Raw genomic sequence first — 18,704 nt, 5'->3', positions numbered from 1 at the left:
GTTTAGATAAGATAGCAGAGAAAAGATGATGTGGAAGTGGGAATGGTTGGCCAGGACGACACTGAAAAATTACAATGATGTGGATAGGAGTTTTAACAATAAATGAAATAGGGGAGGAAGCATCAGGCAACTTGCTGCCAGCAAAAGCCACCAGAGCACCTGGTATTCTGAAGATGCTCACTCTGGCTGGTTGCATCACTGTTTGGTATGGAGGTGCCAATACTCAAGAAAAACCTCCAGAGGGTTGTTAACTTGGCCTCAACATCATGGGCACCAGACATCCCTCCACTGAGGGCATCTACAAGAGCCGGAGCTCAAAGATCCCCCACCTCTTCACTCTGCTACCATTGGGAAAAAGGTACAACAGCCTGAAGAGGGGCACTCAGTGGCACAAGGGCAGCTTCTTCCCCTGTCATCAGATTTCCAAATTAATAATGAACCAAGACACTGCTTTACTTTGACTTTTTCTTGCATTTTTTTTTTATTTTTTTTGTAAGGTGGTTGAGATAAATGTTTTCAGTGTGATCCTGTTGCAAAACAACAAATTTCGTGCCTTTCTAGATCTGACAGTACATTAAAGCAAGCTCAATTGAAATAAAACGTTGTATTTACCTAACCATCCTTTCCATTACAAGGTGAGAAGTGAAGGAGAGACGGCATGAGAAAGGTGAATCTCTAGGTGGTAATGGGGTTTAGCTTGTGAAGTTGTAACAATATTTAGAAAAGGAAAAGGGGGTGTGGATAAAGTAAAATCTTTTAAAGTGGCATTGAGAAGGAGAAATACTACATCCCAGTCATTTAACTAGGTAATGTATTACCTTCTGAAAAACAATTCTCAGTCAGTGAATGCCATCACTCACAGTAAGCTTCCTGTATACAACTCTTCTTATTCTTTGCTGGTTTCATACTCTTTTCCTTCTCCACACCAGCTTTTTACCAAATCCTTCTACTATATTAGTGATTGAAGGGAGGAATTAAACATTCCATTTATGTGCGAAGGTAATTTCCAGAAAGATCTGTGTCTTGAGAAATTCCGTTGAAAGATTCAACTCCATACATTTTAAGGTGATTAGTTTGGAAAGGGTCAAAAATTTATTACTTAAATGTAAAATGACAGAAAGATATTTTCCTCAGGATTATTTCTTCCCACAACAAAGTTGAGTGTTTTGCACTCAAATCTGGTATATTTGATATTGGCAGTTGTCATAATCCTGCAGATGTCAGATCCTGACAATAGTGAGTTAATGACCAAATATTCAGATTTAGTTGGCCCAAGTGCACGCCAGCAGATAGCTACGTGGCTGAAACAGCTGAGAAGCACCTGCACAGTATAGCAAATTACAACTTCTTGTCTTTTTCAGCTCTCTTTCCAAACAATATCATGCATTCTTGACCAAGTTACAATCCAGAATTACATCAATGCTGAAACATTCCAAGCAAAGGCCAATGTTTGAAAGCAAAAGCCAAAGCCAGGTACTTGCAACCATCTTTCACTCAGGATCTGATCCATCCTGGCCACCTCCTAAGGCTATCACTGAAACCAGCAATTGACCGCATCCACGCAATGGTAGGAAACTGCTGGCTGCGTCACTTCAGAACAAGCCAAGCCTCTACCAAATTGCTCCAAGACAGCTATAACATTGCCAATTACTGGCCAGAGTCTTAACCAACAGCAGACCCAATTTCAGTAATTTTCTAAGTTGTTTACTGTCAGATGTACCAAGATGTAGGGAGAAACTCATTGTTGCAAGCAGTCCACCTGGGCATATGTAGTACACTAAGTAAAACAGAAGTGTTTACAGAGTGAGATCAGTTAGTACAGAGCAAAGGCAACATAACGTTATCATTGCGAGATTCATTCAGGATTCTTACCTGTTTGAAAAGCAGATTGGGGTAGGAAGAGGAAGATGCAGCTTGTGCTAGGATGACTCGCATTAAGGTTGGTGGAAGTGACAGAGGATCATTTGTCAGATGCAGAGGGTGGTGGAGTAGAAAGTGAGGACAAAAGGAACTCTGTCCTTCTTGTTCTCGGGGCCAGGTGGGGGAGGGTGGAACTGCGGGAAATGGAAATGGGGGGTACGGGCTTTATAAATGGAATCAGTGTGGAGCAGCTGGACAGCAGGGAATGAAAGACCAAGATAAAAGTTTGTAAACTGGTTGAATCAGGAGCCAGATGTAGTTCTGTCACCTTAATGCCTCAATCAATTCACATTCTGATCAGCAGTTTTCATAATACCTTGAACGTGCTTGGGATGCAGATATAAGTCATATCTTCAAGCTCAAGTGCACCACCAACAAAGAATCTCCACATTTCTGCTGTTGATCCAGGCAAGACTGGTCGCCAAGTCTGACATTCCTTTGTATAGCTACCTGTCAGCAAAAATATTTCACCTTCCAATACAGGTTAGACAAAAACAAATACCTGGGCAGGAAGGAAGTAGGTTAGTCATTAACCTGGAATCTAGTTTCAGTTGTGGCAGAGAATTAGAATGATGAGATGGCACATCAAATAAAACTGAAAGTTTAAAGCAAAAACAATGGAAAAATACTCAACTTGCAGTCTTAGATTTAACTCTATTAAACAAATAAAATTTGCTCTGTAATACTTACAGACCTTTGTTTTCAGCATATTAAGATCATGCTCTCAACATGGCAACATTGTGGAGAATCACAGGATGTGAACACAGTATGACACCATGGGCTGTACAGAGTTGGAAACATGACACTTCCTTGAGTGCTACCTATCCAAAAACATCAGTATAATATTCTATGTGGGGATGATAAAGAGGAAAGTGCAATGTCATGAGGATAACAAAGAGAAGAAATCCATGCCCAGTGTGGACTCAAGCCCTATTTACCAGAAGAAAAGATTCACATAATGGCAATCCCAACTGGAGCATGAAAAAATGCCTATACACATGCTGTTTATGGATGTAATGTAGAGTCCAGATTACACACTCTAATCCGCAAGTAGCTGCATAATAGTCATTGTCTAGGCTCACATTACAATCATCATGTGGGCTCCATAATAGAAGAACACATTGAGTATTCATGGACTCTGGTAGTCCACTAACTGGAGGAGAGAAAACTCTGGTAAATAAAAAGAGTAAATACTTCTCATGAAACATGAGAGAATTTTAGCTTTTACCTCATTGATAGCTTGACAAGCTATCAATGTAACCCACTGGTTACATGATGTTATGTCTCGTCTTAAGCTTGGAGAAAATTAGATACAACATTAAAGATATAAAGTTTCAATTTGAAAAGATGTGGGGCCCATTCATAGATTACTATTATAATTGGAAGATTGACTTCTGTCTGGTGTCTGAAGGTCACTTTTCGATCCATCGCTTTAAAATTTTACGTTAACCTTGGTTAGAGGGAGGGGGTTAGATTAGTCAGAGGATTTTTGTTTTTTTTAAAATTTTTTTAGGTTAAACAGGTTTAAATATCGTTTATCATAGATCATATCATTAATTGATAGAACTTACCCTTTGTCTATATAAAGGGATTGTTTAATTTTATCTTACCTATTTTCTATCCAAAATTATACTAGTTTAGTGGTACTAAGTGCAGAGCTCAAGAAATACAGCTACCAGAGTCAACGACCATGTTTTTTTATTTTAAACAACCGCGCACTTCACAAAGGGGAGTGATGTCAGCGCGCCTCACAAAGGGAGTGATGCCAGCATGCCTCACAAAGGGAGTGATGCCAGCATGCCTCACAAAGGGAGTGATGTCAGCGCGCCTCACAAAGGGAGTGATGCCAGTGCGCCTCACAAATGGGAGTGATGCCAGCATGCCTCACAAAGGGAGTGATGTCAGCGCGCCTCACAAAGGGAGTGATGTCAGCGCGCCTCACAAAGGGAGTGATGTCAGCGCGCCTCACAAAGGGAGTGATGTCAGCGCGCCTCACAAAGGGAGTGATGTCAGCGCGCCTCACAAAAGGAGTGATGTCAGCGCGCCTCACAAAGGGAGTGATGTCAGTGCGCCTCACAAAGGGGAGTGATGTCAGCGCGCCTCACAAAGGGAGTGATGTCAGCGCGCCTCACAAAGGGCTCACAAAGGGAGTGATGTCAGCGCGCCTCATAAAGGGAGTGATGTCAGTGCGCCTCACAAAGGGAGTGATGTCAGCGCGCCTCACAAAAGGAGTGATGTCAGCGCGCCTCACAAAGGGAGTGATGTCAGTGCGCCTCACAAAGGGGAGTGATGTCAGCGCGCCTCACAAAGGGAGTGATGTCAGCGCGCCTCACAAAGGGCTCACAAAGGGAGTGATGTCAGCGCGCCTCATAAAGGGAGTGATGTCAGTGCGCCTCACAAAGGGGTGATGTCAGCGCGCCTCACAAAGGGAGTGATGTCAGCGCGCCTCACAAAGGGCTCACAAAGGGAGTGATGCCAGTGCACCTCATAAATGGGAGTGATGCCAGCATGCCTCACAAAGGGAGTGATGTCAGCGCGCCTCACAAAGGGAGTGATGTCAGCGCGCCTCACAAAGGGAGTGATGTCAGCGCGCCTCACAAAGGGAGTGATGTCAGCGCGCCTCACAAAGGGAGTGATGTCAGCGCGCCTCACAAAGGGAGTGATGTCAGCGCGCCTCACAAAAGGAGTGATGTCAGCGCGCCTCACAAAGGGAGTGATGTCAGTGCGCCTCACAAAGGGGAGTGATGTCAGCGCGCCTCACAAAGGGAGTGATGTCAGCGCGCCTCACAAAGGGCTCACAAAAGGAGTGATGTCAGCGCGCCTCACAAAGGGAGTGATGTCAGTGCGCCTCACAAAGGGGAGTGATGTCAGCGCGCCTCACAAAGGGGAGTGATGTCAGCGCGCCTCACAAAGGGGAGTGATGTCAGCGCGCCTCACAAAGGGCTCACAAAGGGAGTGATGTCAGCGCGCCTCACAAAGGGAGTGATGTCAGCGCGCCTCACAAAGGGAGTGATGTCAGCGCGCCTCACAAAGGGAGTGATGTCAGCGCGCCTCACAAAGGGAGTGATGTCAGCGCGCCTCACAAAGGGAGTGATGTCAGCGCGCCTCACAAAGGGAGTGATGTCAGCGCGCCTCACAAAGGGGAGTGATGTCAGCGCGCCTCACAAAGGGAGTGATGTCAGCGCGCCTCACAAAGGGCTCACAAAAGGAGTGATGTCAGCGCGCCTCACAAAGGGAGTGATGTCAGCGCGCCTCACAAAGGGGAGTGATGTCAGCGCGCCTCACAAAGGGGAGTGATGTCAGCGCGCCTCACAAAGGGGAGTGATGTCAGCGCGCCTCACAAAGGGCTCACAAAGGGAGTGATGTCAGCGCGCCTCACAAAGGGAGTGATGTCAGCGCGCCTCACAAAGGGAGTGATGTCAGCGCGCCTCACAACGGGAGTGATGTCAGCGCGCCTCACAACGGGAGTGATGTCAGCGCGCCTCACAACGGGAGTGATGTCAGCGCGCCTCACAACGGGAGTGATGTCAGCGCGCCTCACAACGGGAGTGATGTCAGCGCGCCTCACAACGGGAGTGATGTCAGCGCGCCTCACAACGGGAGTGATGTCAGCGCGCCTCACAACGGGAGTGATGTCAGCGCGCCTCACAACGGGAGTGATGTCAGCGCGCCTCACAACGGGAGTGATGTCAGCGCGCCTCACAACGGGAGTGATGTCAGCGCGCCTCACAACGGGGAGTGATGTCAGCGCGCCTCACAAAGGGGAGTGATATCAGCGTGTCTCATAAAGGGGAGTGATGTCAGCGCACTGCAGAGTCATTGTCTCTGGCAACATGCCAGCAGGGAAGCAACGCACTTCACCAACCCACGTGGGACTGCAAACATGGGCTTCTACTGGCAAAAAAGTGGAGCCTGCACCATTCTGTGATGGCTGCTGGGTGCGGCAATTCTGCCTGTCCAGCTATGTGCCCGCTTGGTCTGCCACATCACTCCCCTCCTCAGAATCATTGCATGGCTGCAATGTCACAACTTCGGGTATTTTAGAAGGGTGTCCCTGTCGCTTGGGAGATGGGACATGCACAGGTTCAGCAATGTCCATGTGCGCAGGCTTCAGTCTGTCTTGTGTAAAAAAATTTGGTCAACCACCAATGTCCAATCGCACTTTATAAGGCTCCTCGTAAGGTTGCTGCAGGAGTGTAGCGTGGGATGGACGTTGAACAAAGTCTTAAGAAGTAGAGTCGAAAGCAGCAGGAACGTGTGTAGGCGGTGATCCATGATGAGTTGCTGGAACCAGAGAACCCATCTTGTTTCTTAGTTCTTGTAATTCCTCTTTAACCGAGGATTTATCTTTGGCTGGAGGAGGGATGTCTGCCGGTACTAGGAATTCAGCGCTGTAACTAATTCTGCTGAAGCGGTCTTCAGGTCATCCTTAGGTGCCGTTCTAATACCCAACAGCACCAACGGTAATCCATCTGCTCACTGAGGCCTGTTAAGTCTTGCCCGCAAGGCTTGTTTCAGATGCCAGAGGAAATGTTCCACTAGCCCATTAGCCTGCGGTTGGTATGGTGTAATTGCATACCGCAAAGTCTCACCAGGTTTGCCCACAAGGTTGAAGTAAAATGAGTTCCCCTGTCAGAGGTTAGATGGACCGGTACTCTGAATCGAGCAACCCAGGTCGAGAGTAAAGTCGAAGCGCACATTTCAGTCGTGATATCCATCACTGGTGTAGCTTCCAGCCAGCGGGTAAAATAGTCAGCCATTGTTAGTATATACCTTTGACCTCTGGACATGGGCAGCGGGCCCACAATGTCTATGTGCACATGCTGAAACCTTTGAGTCGTAGGTGGAAATTGTTCCTTTTTCTTTTTTTTAATTTTTTTATTTTTCACACCATAAATCACATTAGCCATGATATACACAATTTCTTTTTCACACATATACAGTGACTTTTTCTCCCCCCCCCCCCTCCCTTTCCTCCCAAACCACCCCCCCACCCCCCCCTCTCATCCATTTTAGGTATACAATCTAGGTTGCATTAAGCCAGTCAGACAATGTTGTCATTCAACAAAATTACACCAGAAATTCTACTGAGTCCATTCTTTTCTTTCCTTCTCCTTCCATCAACTTAGGTAATGTTTGTCCCCGGTAGGTTTTCGCTATTGTATTTAATGTAAGGCTCCTATACTTGTTTGAATATTTCAATATTATTTCTTAACCAATATGTTATTTTTTCTAATGGAATACATTTATTCATTTAAATTTGGTAGTTTATTCCTTTTAATTTGGTTATGTATTCCATTAATATTTAAAGACATATAGTTCAGCGTAGCCCTTTTATATTTTGTTTATCTTCTCTTTCCGTTTTTCCATCATTACCTTTCCTCCTTTTCCATTTCTGTTTTCTTATTTTCAACTCTTTATAAGACAACATTGTAGGTGGAAATTGTTGAAGCAGTGCTTGGGTGTGCCGTTGGTCCTTAGCTGCCTGGTTCATGACATGTTCATGCCCAGTGACCTGCTTCCTTAAGCCATGCCAGACATAGTTTGAGGACATAAGCTTGATGGTTGTGCGGACAGATGGATGGGACAGGCCTTGAATGTGGTCGAAAAGTTTCCTCTGCCAAGACACTGGGATGATTGTGATACTTCAACCGGCCACCTACAACCAAAGTATGTTCATCTGGTCGGGGCCCAACAGAGCATCGGCTAAGAGCAGGACCGTCATAGTTGTATGGAAAGTTTGTACCTCCTGGTCCTCTTGTTGGGCTATTGAGAGAGCATGGAGATCCAGCCCTCCTGTAATTGCATCGACCTCTGGCCTGGACAAGGCATCAGCTACAATATTGTTTTTACCAGACAAATGCCGCACATTAGAGGTAAATTCAGAAATATAGGCAAGATGCCTCTGTTGACATGCCGACCAGGGATCCGTAATCTTGGCAAGGGCAAACGATAGAAGCTTATGGTCAGTAAACGCAGTAAAATGCCTGCCTTCAAGAAAATATCTGAAGTTTTTGATGGCCAGATAAAGTGCTAACAGCTCCCGGTCGAAAACGCTGAACTTTAATTCAGGCGGGGATAGGTGGCAGCTGAAAAATGCCAGGTGTTGCCAGTGACCGTTGATTTTCTGTTCTAGGACCACCCCCACAGCAATGTTCGATGCGTCTGACGTGAGCGCAAGCGGGGCGTGTATATGAGGGTGGGCCAACATGATTACCTTTGAAAGCACCTCTTTTGCTTTGTCCAATGCTTCTGTGGCCTTTGTAGTCCAGAGCAGTTTTTTTAGGTTTGCTGGTGAGGATGTGGAACAAGGACTTCATGATCCTGGTAGCTGCTGGGATGAACCTGTTATAAAAGTTAACCATTCCCAGGAATTCTTGTAGCCCTTTAACTGTAGTGGGCTTTGGTAAGGCCCGAATGGCTGATTCTTTGGAAGCGGGTTTGCGCCTGTGTTCAAAATCCTGGGTCCCAAAAATTCAATTGTATGATTGCCAAGCGCCATCTTCGCAAGGTTGATCGAAAGGCCGAAATCACGAAGCCTCTACAATTGTCGCAGGTGTTGTCTGTGTTCTTGTGTTAAGTCGTTGGACACTAAGATGTCATTGAGGTAGATGAAGAGGAAAGGCAAATCTCTTGTGATGTCGTCCATTAAATGTTGGAACATCTGAGCCACGTTCTTAAGGCCGAAAGGCATCCTCAGAAACTCAAATAGACCAAATGGAGTAATAATGGCTGCTGTTTTAGGGATGTCCTCCAGGTGGACAGGGATTTGGTGATAATCTTTTACTAAGTCTACCTTCGAGAAGATGCGTTTGCCATAGAGGTTGGCAGTGAAATCTTGAATATGTGGTATTGAATACCTAACCGGCACAGTTGCGCCGTTGAGGCGTCAGTAATCTCCACAAGGTCTTAGGTTGCCAGATGCTTTGGGCAACAATGTGGAGTGGTGATGCCCAAGGACTATCAGACCTTTAGATGATGCCTAGTTCCTCCATAGTTTTGAACTCTTTTTAGGCCTGTAGTAGCCAGTCAGGAAGAAGTCTGCGTGCCTTGGAATGTAGGGGACGGCGAATGATGGTTAAGTAGTGCTGAACTCCATGACATGGAGAGACTGAATGGAAATCTGGTGGAAGTAGTTCAGGAAACTCTCCTAATAAGTTCAAAAAATCATCAGTGGCGAGTGTTTGCACACATAGCAGTGTTGCCAGCCGATGACCTGAAGAAAGTGGGCATATGTGAAATGTGGTGGCGGGGACCAAATGGCGCCCTTTCAAGTCTATCAACAAGTCATGTGCCCTCAGGAACTTTGCTCCCAAAATGGGCTGTCCTACAGCCGCTAGTGTGAAAGTCCAGTGGTAAGGTGTGTCACCTAATACCAGTTGTAGTGACTTGGTACCATAACTGCTAATCGTAGTGCCATTGGTGGCACACAAGTCGGCTTGAGGCACTCGAGATTCCCGTTCATAAGATGATGGCGGGAAGATACTGTAACTGCACGGTGGCGCATTCCACTTTCTGTGGTAGAAACACCGACAGTTCTCCAATGGCTTTTCTTCCTCGGTAGCTTGTGGAAGGCTGGAGAACTGGCGGTTGCGTTGACTTGACTGTCCAAGGTGACCTGCTGAAACTTTGGCACGGGAGGCTGCGGTACCCTGTGAAGTCTGTCTGCCTCCCTCGCCACTTCCCTTGGTTTGGAGAAGTCAGCAGAAGAGAGCAGCAGGGCGATGTCACGAAGGGGTCATTCCAAGAAGGCTGCCTTGAACATTAAGCAGTTGAAATGGCCGCCTGCTAACGCAAGCATTTAATTCTTCAGTTCTGACAGCCTTCTGTACCCCAAATTGTCGAGGTGGAGTAAGCGTGTGCTTCTTTCCAGGTCAGACATGCCGAAAGTCACGAGGAAGTGTGCCTTAAAAGCATCGTATTGATCCTTCTCAGGCAGGTTGTTAATGAAAATCATCTACCTTGGCAGCAGGATCTTCATCCAGTGAGGCAAGTACATGCCAGAATTTGGTGGCTTCATTTGTTTTGTTCCTAATGTGGAAAAGAGCCTTGGCCTGCTGGAACCATGGACGTGGTCTGTGAGGCCAGAAGGTGGGCAGTTTCACAGCCACCGCGTGCAAACCAGTAGTGGCATCCATTCTGCAGGCTTTCTCAGTATGTTTCACTGTTGGGGCTCAAAAGACATTGAGCACCCGTCGGGGGTCACCAATTTAGTGGGACTAAGTGCAGAGCTCAAGAAACACAGCTACCAGAGAAGAGTCAACTACCAACTGTTTTATTTTAAACAATCGTGCACCTTATAAAGGGGAGTGATGTCAGCGCGCCTCACAAAGGGGAGCGATGTTACAAAGGCGAGTGATGTCAGCGCGCCTCACAAGGGGAGTGATGTCAGCGTGCTTCATAAAGGGAAATGATGTCAGCTCGCTTCACAAAGGGGAGTGACATCAGTGCGCTTCATAAAGGGGAGTGAAGTTAGCGCGCTGCAGTCATTGTCTCCCTGGCAACATGCCACCAAGGAAGCAACACACTTCGTCAACCCACATGAGTCTACAAACGCGGGCTTCTCCTGGGCAAAGAAGGAGAGCCCACACCATTCTGTGCCGGCCGCTCGGTGTGGCAATTCTGCCTGTCCAGCTCTGCAGCCGCTCAGTCCGCCACACTGGGATATATTATGAGAAAGGGATAAACTGTTAAATAATATATTTATAGAATTTGATTTCTCAAAGAAACAAGTCAAATAACCAATTATGGATTGGTTTTTAATTTATATGTTTAATATGTGATATGACCTGTTTGTTATTAGATGAGTTTAATTTATATATTAAACTCAATAAAAATGTTTTAAAAAGAAACAGATAAGAAAATGTTGAAGACATTCAGCAGATCAGTTAATACCAGGATTAATCTTTTGACAGCATTGTTCTCTCAAGAGCTGATGATTAATTCAAGTGTTACAAAAGTGTTAATTAAATTTTGGGAGATTAGTATTTTTGCTAACCTGGACTGTCAGGAATGCTTAGGTAGCCATAGCCCTCAATTCGGTATCGCTGCCAGAAATCACGAGAGTAGACCCCAAAATAAAGCATAGGCCACTGCAGCAAACCTGTAAAATCCAAAAAACAGAACAAGACATGAACAGTGCTCATTGTCACTGACATAATATCGATAAGAAATCTTTTTCAGATATTTTCACCAGAGATGAGGGTGCACGGAAATGCACATGGCCAGGAGACTGAGGAATATGGCAATCCAGAAAAGAAAAATGCAACGAGAAAAAGATGCCATCCATTTTGTTTATATTGTGAACTGGCAAATGAAAGAAATGTAGTATTGAGCCAAGTATCACTTTGGCACCATTGGTGCTGCTCCAAATAATTATTATCGCTGTCGCATATCTGGTTACATACAATAAAGTTAAATCTTAGTGCAATATTTTACATTAAAGGGGACTAGAGCAAACAGAAATATGCAAGGTCAGGACTGACATGAGGAGGGAAAGAAAAAGAATGACAAAATTGCAAAGGCAAAATACACAAGTGATATAAACCTGAAAAACTCAGACAAACCCTCTGGAATTTTACCATTTATTCAACAATATTTTGTTATTTTTATATGCATATATATTACCCTATTTTTACACATATAACATGTGTGTTATATGCCTATTTTAAAAACCAGGCCCACCCCCCTGTGCATTATACACGAATATTTTTACATGTTGAAAGAACATCCACAATTAATGGCAGTTGTGGGGAAGTCAAACCAGCAATTTATAGTAAGCATGGGAATGTAATAGCAGCATTGAAAGAATGTGCACAATTTATAGTGGGTGTGGGAAATTTTGATTTTGGGAATATCTCTTTGAACTGAATCCCATAATAATCCTATAAACAGGGCATTCTGGCGAGAGAACTGCATCTTATCAATGTTAATTGCCCAGACCTGTCCCTGAGGGAGGAGATTAACATATCAAGTGCCCTGATTTGAGACAACATTAGAATTAAAGCCTGTCTTCCATCTATTTAATTGATTCCTCTCCAAAGCGTGCTAATGTTCGTTGCAGCAGGATATCATCTATATAATGGACAATTGACACATCTGGGGGAAGTGATTGGGTGTTAATTGCAGGAGATTAACTTGCTGCTCTCCATTGCAGGCAAAATCTTCGCTAGGATTCTCCTAAATAGAATAATACCTAGTGTCGCCGAGAATATTCTCCCAGAATCACAGTGCGGCTTTCGCGCAAACAGAGGAACTACTGACATGGTCTTTGCCCTCAGACAGCTCCAAGACAAGTGCAGAGAACAAAACAAAGGATTCTACATCACCTTTGTTGACCTCACCAAAGTCTTTGACACTGTGAGCAGGAAAGGGCTTTGGCATCGGCCCAAAGTTCCTCAACATGGTTATCCAACTGCACGAAAACCAACAAGGTCGGGTCAGATACAGCAATGAGCTCTCTGAACCCTTCTCCATTAACAATGGCGTGAAGCAAGGCTGTGTTCTCGCACCAACCCTCTTTTCAATCTTCTTCACATGATGCTGAACCAAGCCATGAAAGACCTCAATAATGAAGACGCTGTTTACATCTGGTACCGCACGGATGGCAGTCTCTTCAATTTGAGGCGCCTGCAAGCTCACACCAAGGCACAAGAGAAACTTGTCCGTGAACTACTCTTTGCAGACGATGCCGCTTTAGTTGCCCATTCAGAGCCAGCTCTTCAGCGCTTGACATCCTGTTTTGCGGAAACTGCCAAAATGTTTGGCCTGGAAGTCAGCCTGAAGAAAACTGAGGTCCTCCATCAGCCAGCTCCCCACCATGACTACCAGCCCCCCCACATCTCCATCGGGCACACAAAACTCAAAACGGTCAACCAGTTTACCTATCTCGGCTGCACCATTTCATCAGATGCAAGGATCGACAACGAGATAGACAACAGACTCGCCAAGGCAAATAGCACCTTTGGAAGACTACACAAAGAGTCTGGAAAAACAACCAACTGAAAAACCTCACAAAGATAAGCGTATACTGAGCTGTTGTCATACCCACACTCCTGTTCGGCTCCAAATCATGGGTCCTCTACCGGCATCACCTACGGCTCCTAGAACGCTTCCACCAGCATTGTCTCCGCTCCATCCTCAACATCCATTGGAGCGCCTTCATCCCTAACATCGAAGTACTCAAGATGGCAGAGGCCGACAGCATCGAGTCCACGCTGCTGAAGATCCAGCTGCGCTGGGTGGGTCACATTTCCAGAATGGAGGACCATCGCCTTCCCAAGATCGTGTTATATGGCGAGCTCTCCACTGGCCACCGTGACAGAGGTGCACCAAAGAAGAGGTACAAGGACTGCCTAAAGAAATCTCTTGGTGCCTGCCACATTGACCACCGCCAGTGGGCTGATACGCCTCAAACCGTGCATCTTGGCGCCTCACAGTTTGGCGGGCAGCAACCTCCTTTGAGGAAGACCGCAGAGCCCACCTCACTGACAAAAGACAAAGGAGGAAAAACCCAACACCCAACCCCAACCAACCAATTTTCCCCTGCAGCCGCTGCAACCGTGTCTGCCTGTCCCGCATCGGACTTGTCAGCCACAATCGAGCCTGCAGCTGACGTGGACATTACCCCTCCATAAATCTTTGTCCGCGAAGCCAAGCCAAAGAGAAAGATGTAACAATTTACTATTTACTTCAATTATACTGTTTAAGGTAAATATTAATGCAATTAAGGAACAGCCACAGTATGCAGAAAAGTTGGCTGATTATAGTATGTGTAGAATTTACTGCCTCCAAATACAAAGAGAGAGAATACTTTCATCCCCAAGGTTACACTGCTAATTGTAAAGCACACATGGGAGAAAAAGGATAGACAGGATGAGGTTGGAGGAACCATAGGGACAGTGATTTATTCTGAAACAGGCCAGTGACAGGAAGATAAGTGGATTGCAAGGATAAGTGATAAGAGTACCATGACTGAGAATGTCAGAGACAAACAAAATGGATAAACCAATTTAGTAGGAATAATCAAGTCATAAGGATACACAGGAGGTGTTAATTAGAACAAAAGACTATGGCCAGACGAGAACAAAGAAATAATTAGAAATATCTGGGGTATGAATTGACTTCTGATCAAAACAACAGGGTGTTCTGGCCTTGGGGATTAAGATAGGAGGTCTACACCATCGATAAGTGTAGAGCAGGAAATTGCTGAGATAAATTTTATGCAAGGAGTTTATCAAAAAAAGCCAACTCGTGGTCAATGTAACAATGTTGATCTATATAAACAGAAGAGACTGGACAGTAGGAGTCAGTCTATGAACTAACGACTGAACCAGAGCTCTGTTAAGCTTTATTCTTGTACTATGTAATAAACTGATCGTGAAACCAAATACCTTCTCCTATCACTTCATTCAACGAGCACACTGGACTCAGATGACACACAGACCAAATTGAGGGGAGGGTAAAGCCAGAGTCCGACAATTTGGTGACCCCAACGTGATGAAGATGGAGAAGTGACGGAAGAGAAAGAGACGAAACAACGGTCGATTGTGGTGTGGTGATAACAACAAGTGGCCACTCAACAAAAGGAGGTAAGCAGACACTTGTTTAAACGAAGTTCTGCTGTTGGCAACAATAGAATTGTGTTGTCACTACTCTGCAAAAGTCCTAGTAGAAGCCAATGAATAAAGCTTAAAAAATCCGGGGGTTAGAGTCCCCTGGAGAAAAATCCGGGGGTGGGGGGGGGGGGGTTAGAGTCCCCTGGAGAAAAGTCCAGGGGTTAGAGTCCCCTGGAGAAAAATCCGGGGGTTAGAGTCCCCCTAGAGGAATAGGGGATAGAGTCCCCTAGTAGAGACATAGACATAAAAGTTAAAGTTCTTGGCCATTTAGTTAACATATTGTATAATAGTTATTTGTTTTAGTATTGTATAACAGCTATTTGTTTTAGTATTGTATAAGAGTTATTTGTTTGAGTATTGTGCTAACTTTTCCTTTTGTGTTTATAAGAAAATGTGAAGGTTCAAAGTTGGTTGATGGGTGGCAAAATCCTACCAGGTGAGAGACTCATTGAATTACGATGTCTGAAGGGAAAAAAATAGAAACGAAAGATGGAAGGAAAATTTGGGGATGAATGTCAGGAGTATGGGGGATGTGAATGGATTCCTCCATCTGTGAACCAGCAGTGGGAAAAAACAAGGAGTCAATTGGTGGGAGGAAGGAAAGGTTATGAAACGGTACGATCAGATGTGGAAAGAGCTGCAGAGTCAGGGGAAGGTACCGCTAGGATTAGAAAAAAATCAGGCTTGTATTGTATCTAGGAGAAGCCGAAAGGGAGGCAGCAAAGGAGGTACGGGAACATGAGAATAAGGGACAAGGGTCTACCTTGAATAGAAGAAAATTTAAACAACAGAAGGAAGCGAAGGAACAGGGGAGGGCAAATTTACATAATATGACATTAGCTTGCATGGCTGTGGAAACAAACCTTCAGCAAGCTACTAAAAAGGGATTCCCTATCACAAAGGAGAAAAAGGGGCAGGAGGTGACAGGGGAGGTTAAGCCATCAGCCCCGCTTTATCCAAAGTTACCAGAGACGTTGCCACCACCTTATCCGATTCCCCAGATGCCAGTGATGCAGATAAATGAGGGAATAGTGAATGTCACTGAACTAACAGGACAAGAACTCCAGGAGGTGAAAGAGACTTAAAGTAGTTGTGCAGGAAAGTGTGGAGACAATAAAGGAATTGATGAAGGGAATACAGGACAATGTATGTAAAGTGAGGGAAACTAGTATGCGAATGGAGAGAGAGCAAGAACAGACACTTGAGAATGCCTTCTCGTTAGGAATGTCAGAGGATCACGCCACCCCCACTCCTCACAACAAACAACAGGGAGTCGAGGAGACAGGGAGGGGAGGGGACCCAGTGAGTGTAAGATGGCAGTGGGAAAGAGTTTGGGAAGAGGAAAGTGTATCCAGTTATATAGTATCATACGTAACCTCGTGTTTATTGTATTTCTCATGGTTCCGGAGCATAGCTTCTCCCATGTTTCATTCTTTATCTTTATGCTTAGATCTTGTTCCCATTTTTGTTTGGTTTTACCATTTGTTTCCTCGTTCTCCTTTTCTTGTAGTTTAATATACATGTTGGTTATAAATTTTTTGATTATCATTGTGTCTGTAATCACATATTCAAAATTACTTCCTTCTGGTAACCTCAGACTGTTTCCAAATTTGTCCTTCAAGTAGCATTTCAGTTGGTAGTATGCCAACATTGTATCGTAAGTTATATTATATTTAACCTTCAATTGTTCAAAGGATAATAGTTTATTTCCCGAAAAACAGTTTTCTATTCTTTTGATCCCTTTTTTCTCCCATTCTCTAAAGGAAAGGTTATCTATTGTAAAAGGGATTAGCTGATTTTGCGTCAGTATTAGTTTTGGTAGTTCGTAATTTGTTTTATTCCTTTCTACATGAATCTTCTTCCAAATGTTGAGCAGATGATGCAATACCAGAGAATTCCTACGTTGTACCAATTTTTCATCCCATTTATATAATATATGTTCAGGTATCTTCTCCCCTATTTTATCTAGTTCTAATCTAGTCCAATCTGGCTTTTCCCTTGTTTGATAAAAATCTGATAGGTATCGTAATTGTGCGGCTCTATAATAATTTTTAAAGTTTGGTAGTTGTAAGCCTCCTAGTTTATACCATTCTGTTAATTTATCTAGTGCTTATCCACGGTTTCCCCCCTTTCCATAAAAATTTCCTTATTATTTTCTTTAAATCCTTGAAAAATTTCTCTGTTAAGCGTATTGGTAATGTCTGAAATAGGTATTGTATCCTTGGGAAAATGTTCATTTTAATACAGTTTATCCTTCCTATCAGTGTTAGTGGTAAATCTTTCCAATGCTCTAAGTCGTCTTGTAATTTTTTCATTAGTGGAAAATAATTGAATTTATATAGATGGCCGAGGTTTTTATTTATTTGTATACCTAGATATCGCATTGCTTGCATTTGCCATCTGAATGGTGATTCTTTCTTAAATTTTGAGAAATCCGCATTATTCATTGGCATTGCTTCTCTTTTATTTGCGTTAATCTTGTACCCCGACACTTCTCCATATTCCTTCAATTTCCTATGTAATTCTTTTATTGATATTTCTGGTTCTGCTAAGTATATTATAATGTCATCTGCAAATAAACTGATTTTATATTCCTTGTCTTTTATTTTTATCCCTTTTATTTTATTTTCTGTTCTTATCAGTCCTGCTAGTGGTTCTATGGCTAATGCGAACAATAAAGGAGATAGTGGGCATCCCTGCCTTGTTGATCTGCTTAAGTTAAATTGTTTTGATATATATCCATTTACTGTCACTTTCGCCAATGGCCCCTTATATAATGCTTTAATCCAATTAATATATTTCTCTGGTAAGCTGAATTTTTGTAGTACTTTGAATAAATAATTCAATTCTACTCTGTCAAAGGCCTTCTCTGCGTCTAAAGCAACCGCTACTGTTGGAGTTTTATTTCCTTCTACTGCATGAATTAAATTAATAAATTTACAGATATTGTCTGTTGTTCGTCTTTCTTTAATAAATCCAGTTTGGTCTAGATTTACTATTTTTGGTACATAGTCGGCTAATCTGTTTGCTAATAGTTTAGCTATTATCTTATAATCTGTGTTAAGTAAAGATATTGGTCTATATGACACTGGTGTAAGTGGATCTTTCCCTGTCTTTGGTATTACTGTAATTATTGCTGTTTTACATGACTCTGGTAAGCTTTGTGTTTTATCAATCTGGTTGATTACTTCCAGAAGGGGAGGAATTAATAAATCTTTAAATGTTTTATAGAATTCTATTGGGAATCCATCCTCTCCTGGTGTTTTATTGTTCGGTAGTTTTTTTATTATCTCCTGGATTTCTTCTATTTCAAATGGTTTTGTTAATTTATTTTGTTCCTCTGTTTGTAATTTCGGTAGTTCAATTTTAGTTAAAAATTGATCTATTTTATCTTCTTTCCATTTTCAGTTTGATATAATTGTTCGTAGAATTCTCTGAAATTTTCATTAATCTCCGTTGGATTATATGTGATTTGCTTGTCTTTTTTCCATAATGCCAATACCATTCTCTTAGTTTGTTCTGTCTTAAGCTGCCATGCTAGAATTTTGTGCGTTTTTTCTCCTAGTTCATAATATTTCTGTTTTGTCTTCATTATGTTCTTCTCCACCTTATATGTTTGTAGTGTTTCATATTTTATTTTTTTATCTGCCAATTCTCTTCTTTTAGTTGTGTCTTCCTTCATTGCTAATTCTTTTTCTATATTTGCTATTTCCCTTTCCAACTGTTCTGGTTCCTGGTTGTAGTCCTTCTTCATCTTAGTTACATAACTTATTATTTGCCCTCTGATGAACACTTTCATTGCGTCCCATAGTATAAACTTATCTTTCACTGATTCCGTATTTATTTCAAAGTACATTTTAATTTGTCGTTCAATGAATTCTCTAAAATCCTGGCTTTTAAGTTGCATGGAGTTTAATCTCCATCTATACATTTTTGGTGGGATGTCCTCTAACTCTATTGTCAATAACAGGGGTGAATGGTCCGATAATATTTTATATTCCGTTTTCCTAACTCTCTCTTGCATGTGAGCTGATAACAGGAATAGGTCTATTCTTGAGTATGTTTTATGCCTGCCTGAATAATATGAATATTCCTTTTCCTTTGGGTGTTGTTTCCTTCATATATCCAAAAGTTGCATTTCTTGCATCGATTTAATTATATATTTGG

General features: G+C 43.3%; 1 protein-coding gene across 3 annotated transcripts in view; it reads right to left on the bottom strand.

The window, feature by feature from the left end:
- mks1 (MKS transition zone complex subunit 1) overlaps positions 1-18,704 on the bottom strand; it is a 72,736-nt gene that overhangs the window by 9,929 nt on the left and 44,103 nt on the right. For 2 of the 3 annotated variants that reach the window (XM_069911522.1, XM_069911524.1), the window contains 2 exons: positions 10,919-11,023; positions 2,237-2,370 (listed from right to left, as the gene is read on the bottom strand). In XM_069911522.1, the coding sequence (XP_069767623.1) occupies positions 2,237-2,370; positions 10,919-11,023 (239 nt within the window). Of the gene's footprint in view, positions 1-2,236; positions 2,371-6,932; positions 10,580-10,918; positions 11,024-18,704 lie in introns of those variants that run through there. The other variant, XM_069911523.1, reaches the window with a different exon arrangement.

The sequence above is a fragment of the Narcine bancroftii genome, chromosome 14, assembly GCF_036971445.1.
Source record: "Narcine bancroftii isolate sNarBan1 chromosome 14, sNarBan1.hap1, whole genome shotgun sequence".
Taxonomy (NCBI): domain Eukaryota; kingdom Metazoa; phylum Chordata; class Chondrichthyes; order Torpediniformes; family Narcinidae; genus Narcine; species Narcine bancroftii.
This window is presented reverse-complemented; position numbering and strand designations above follow the sequence as displayed.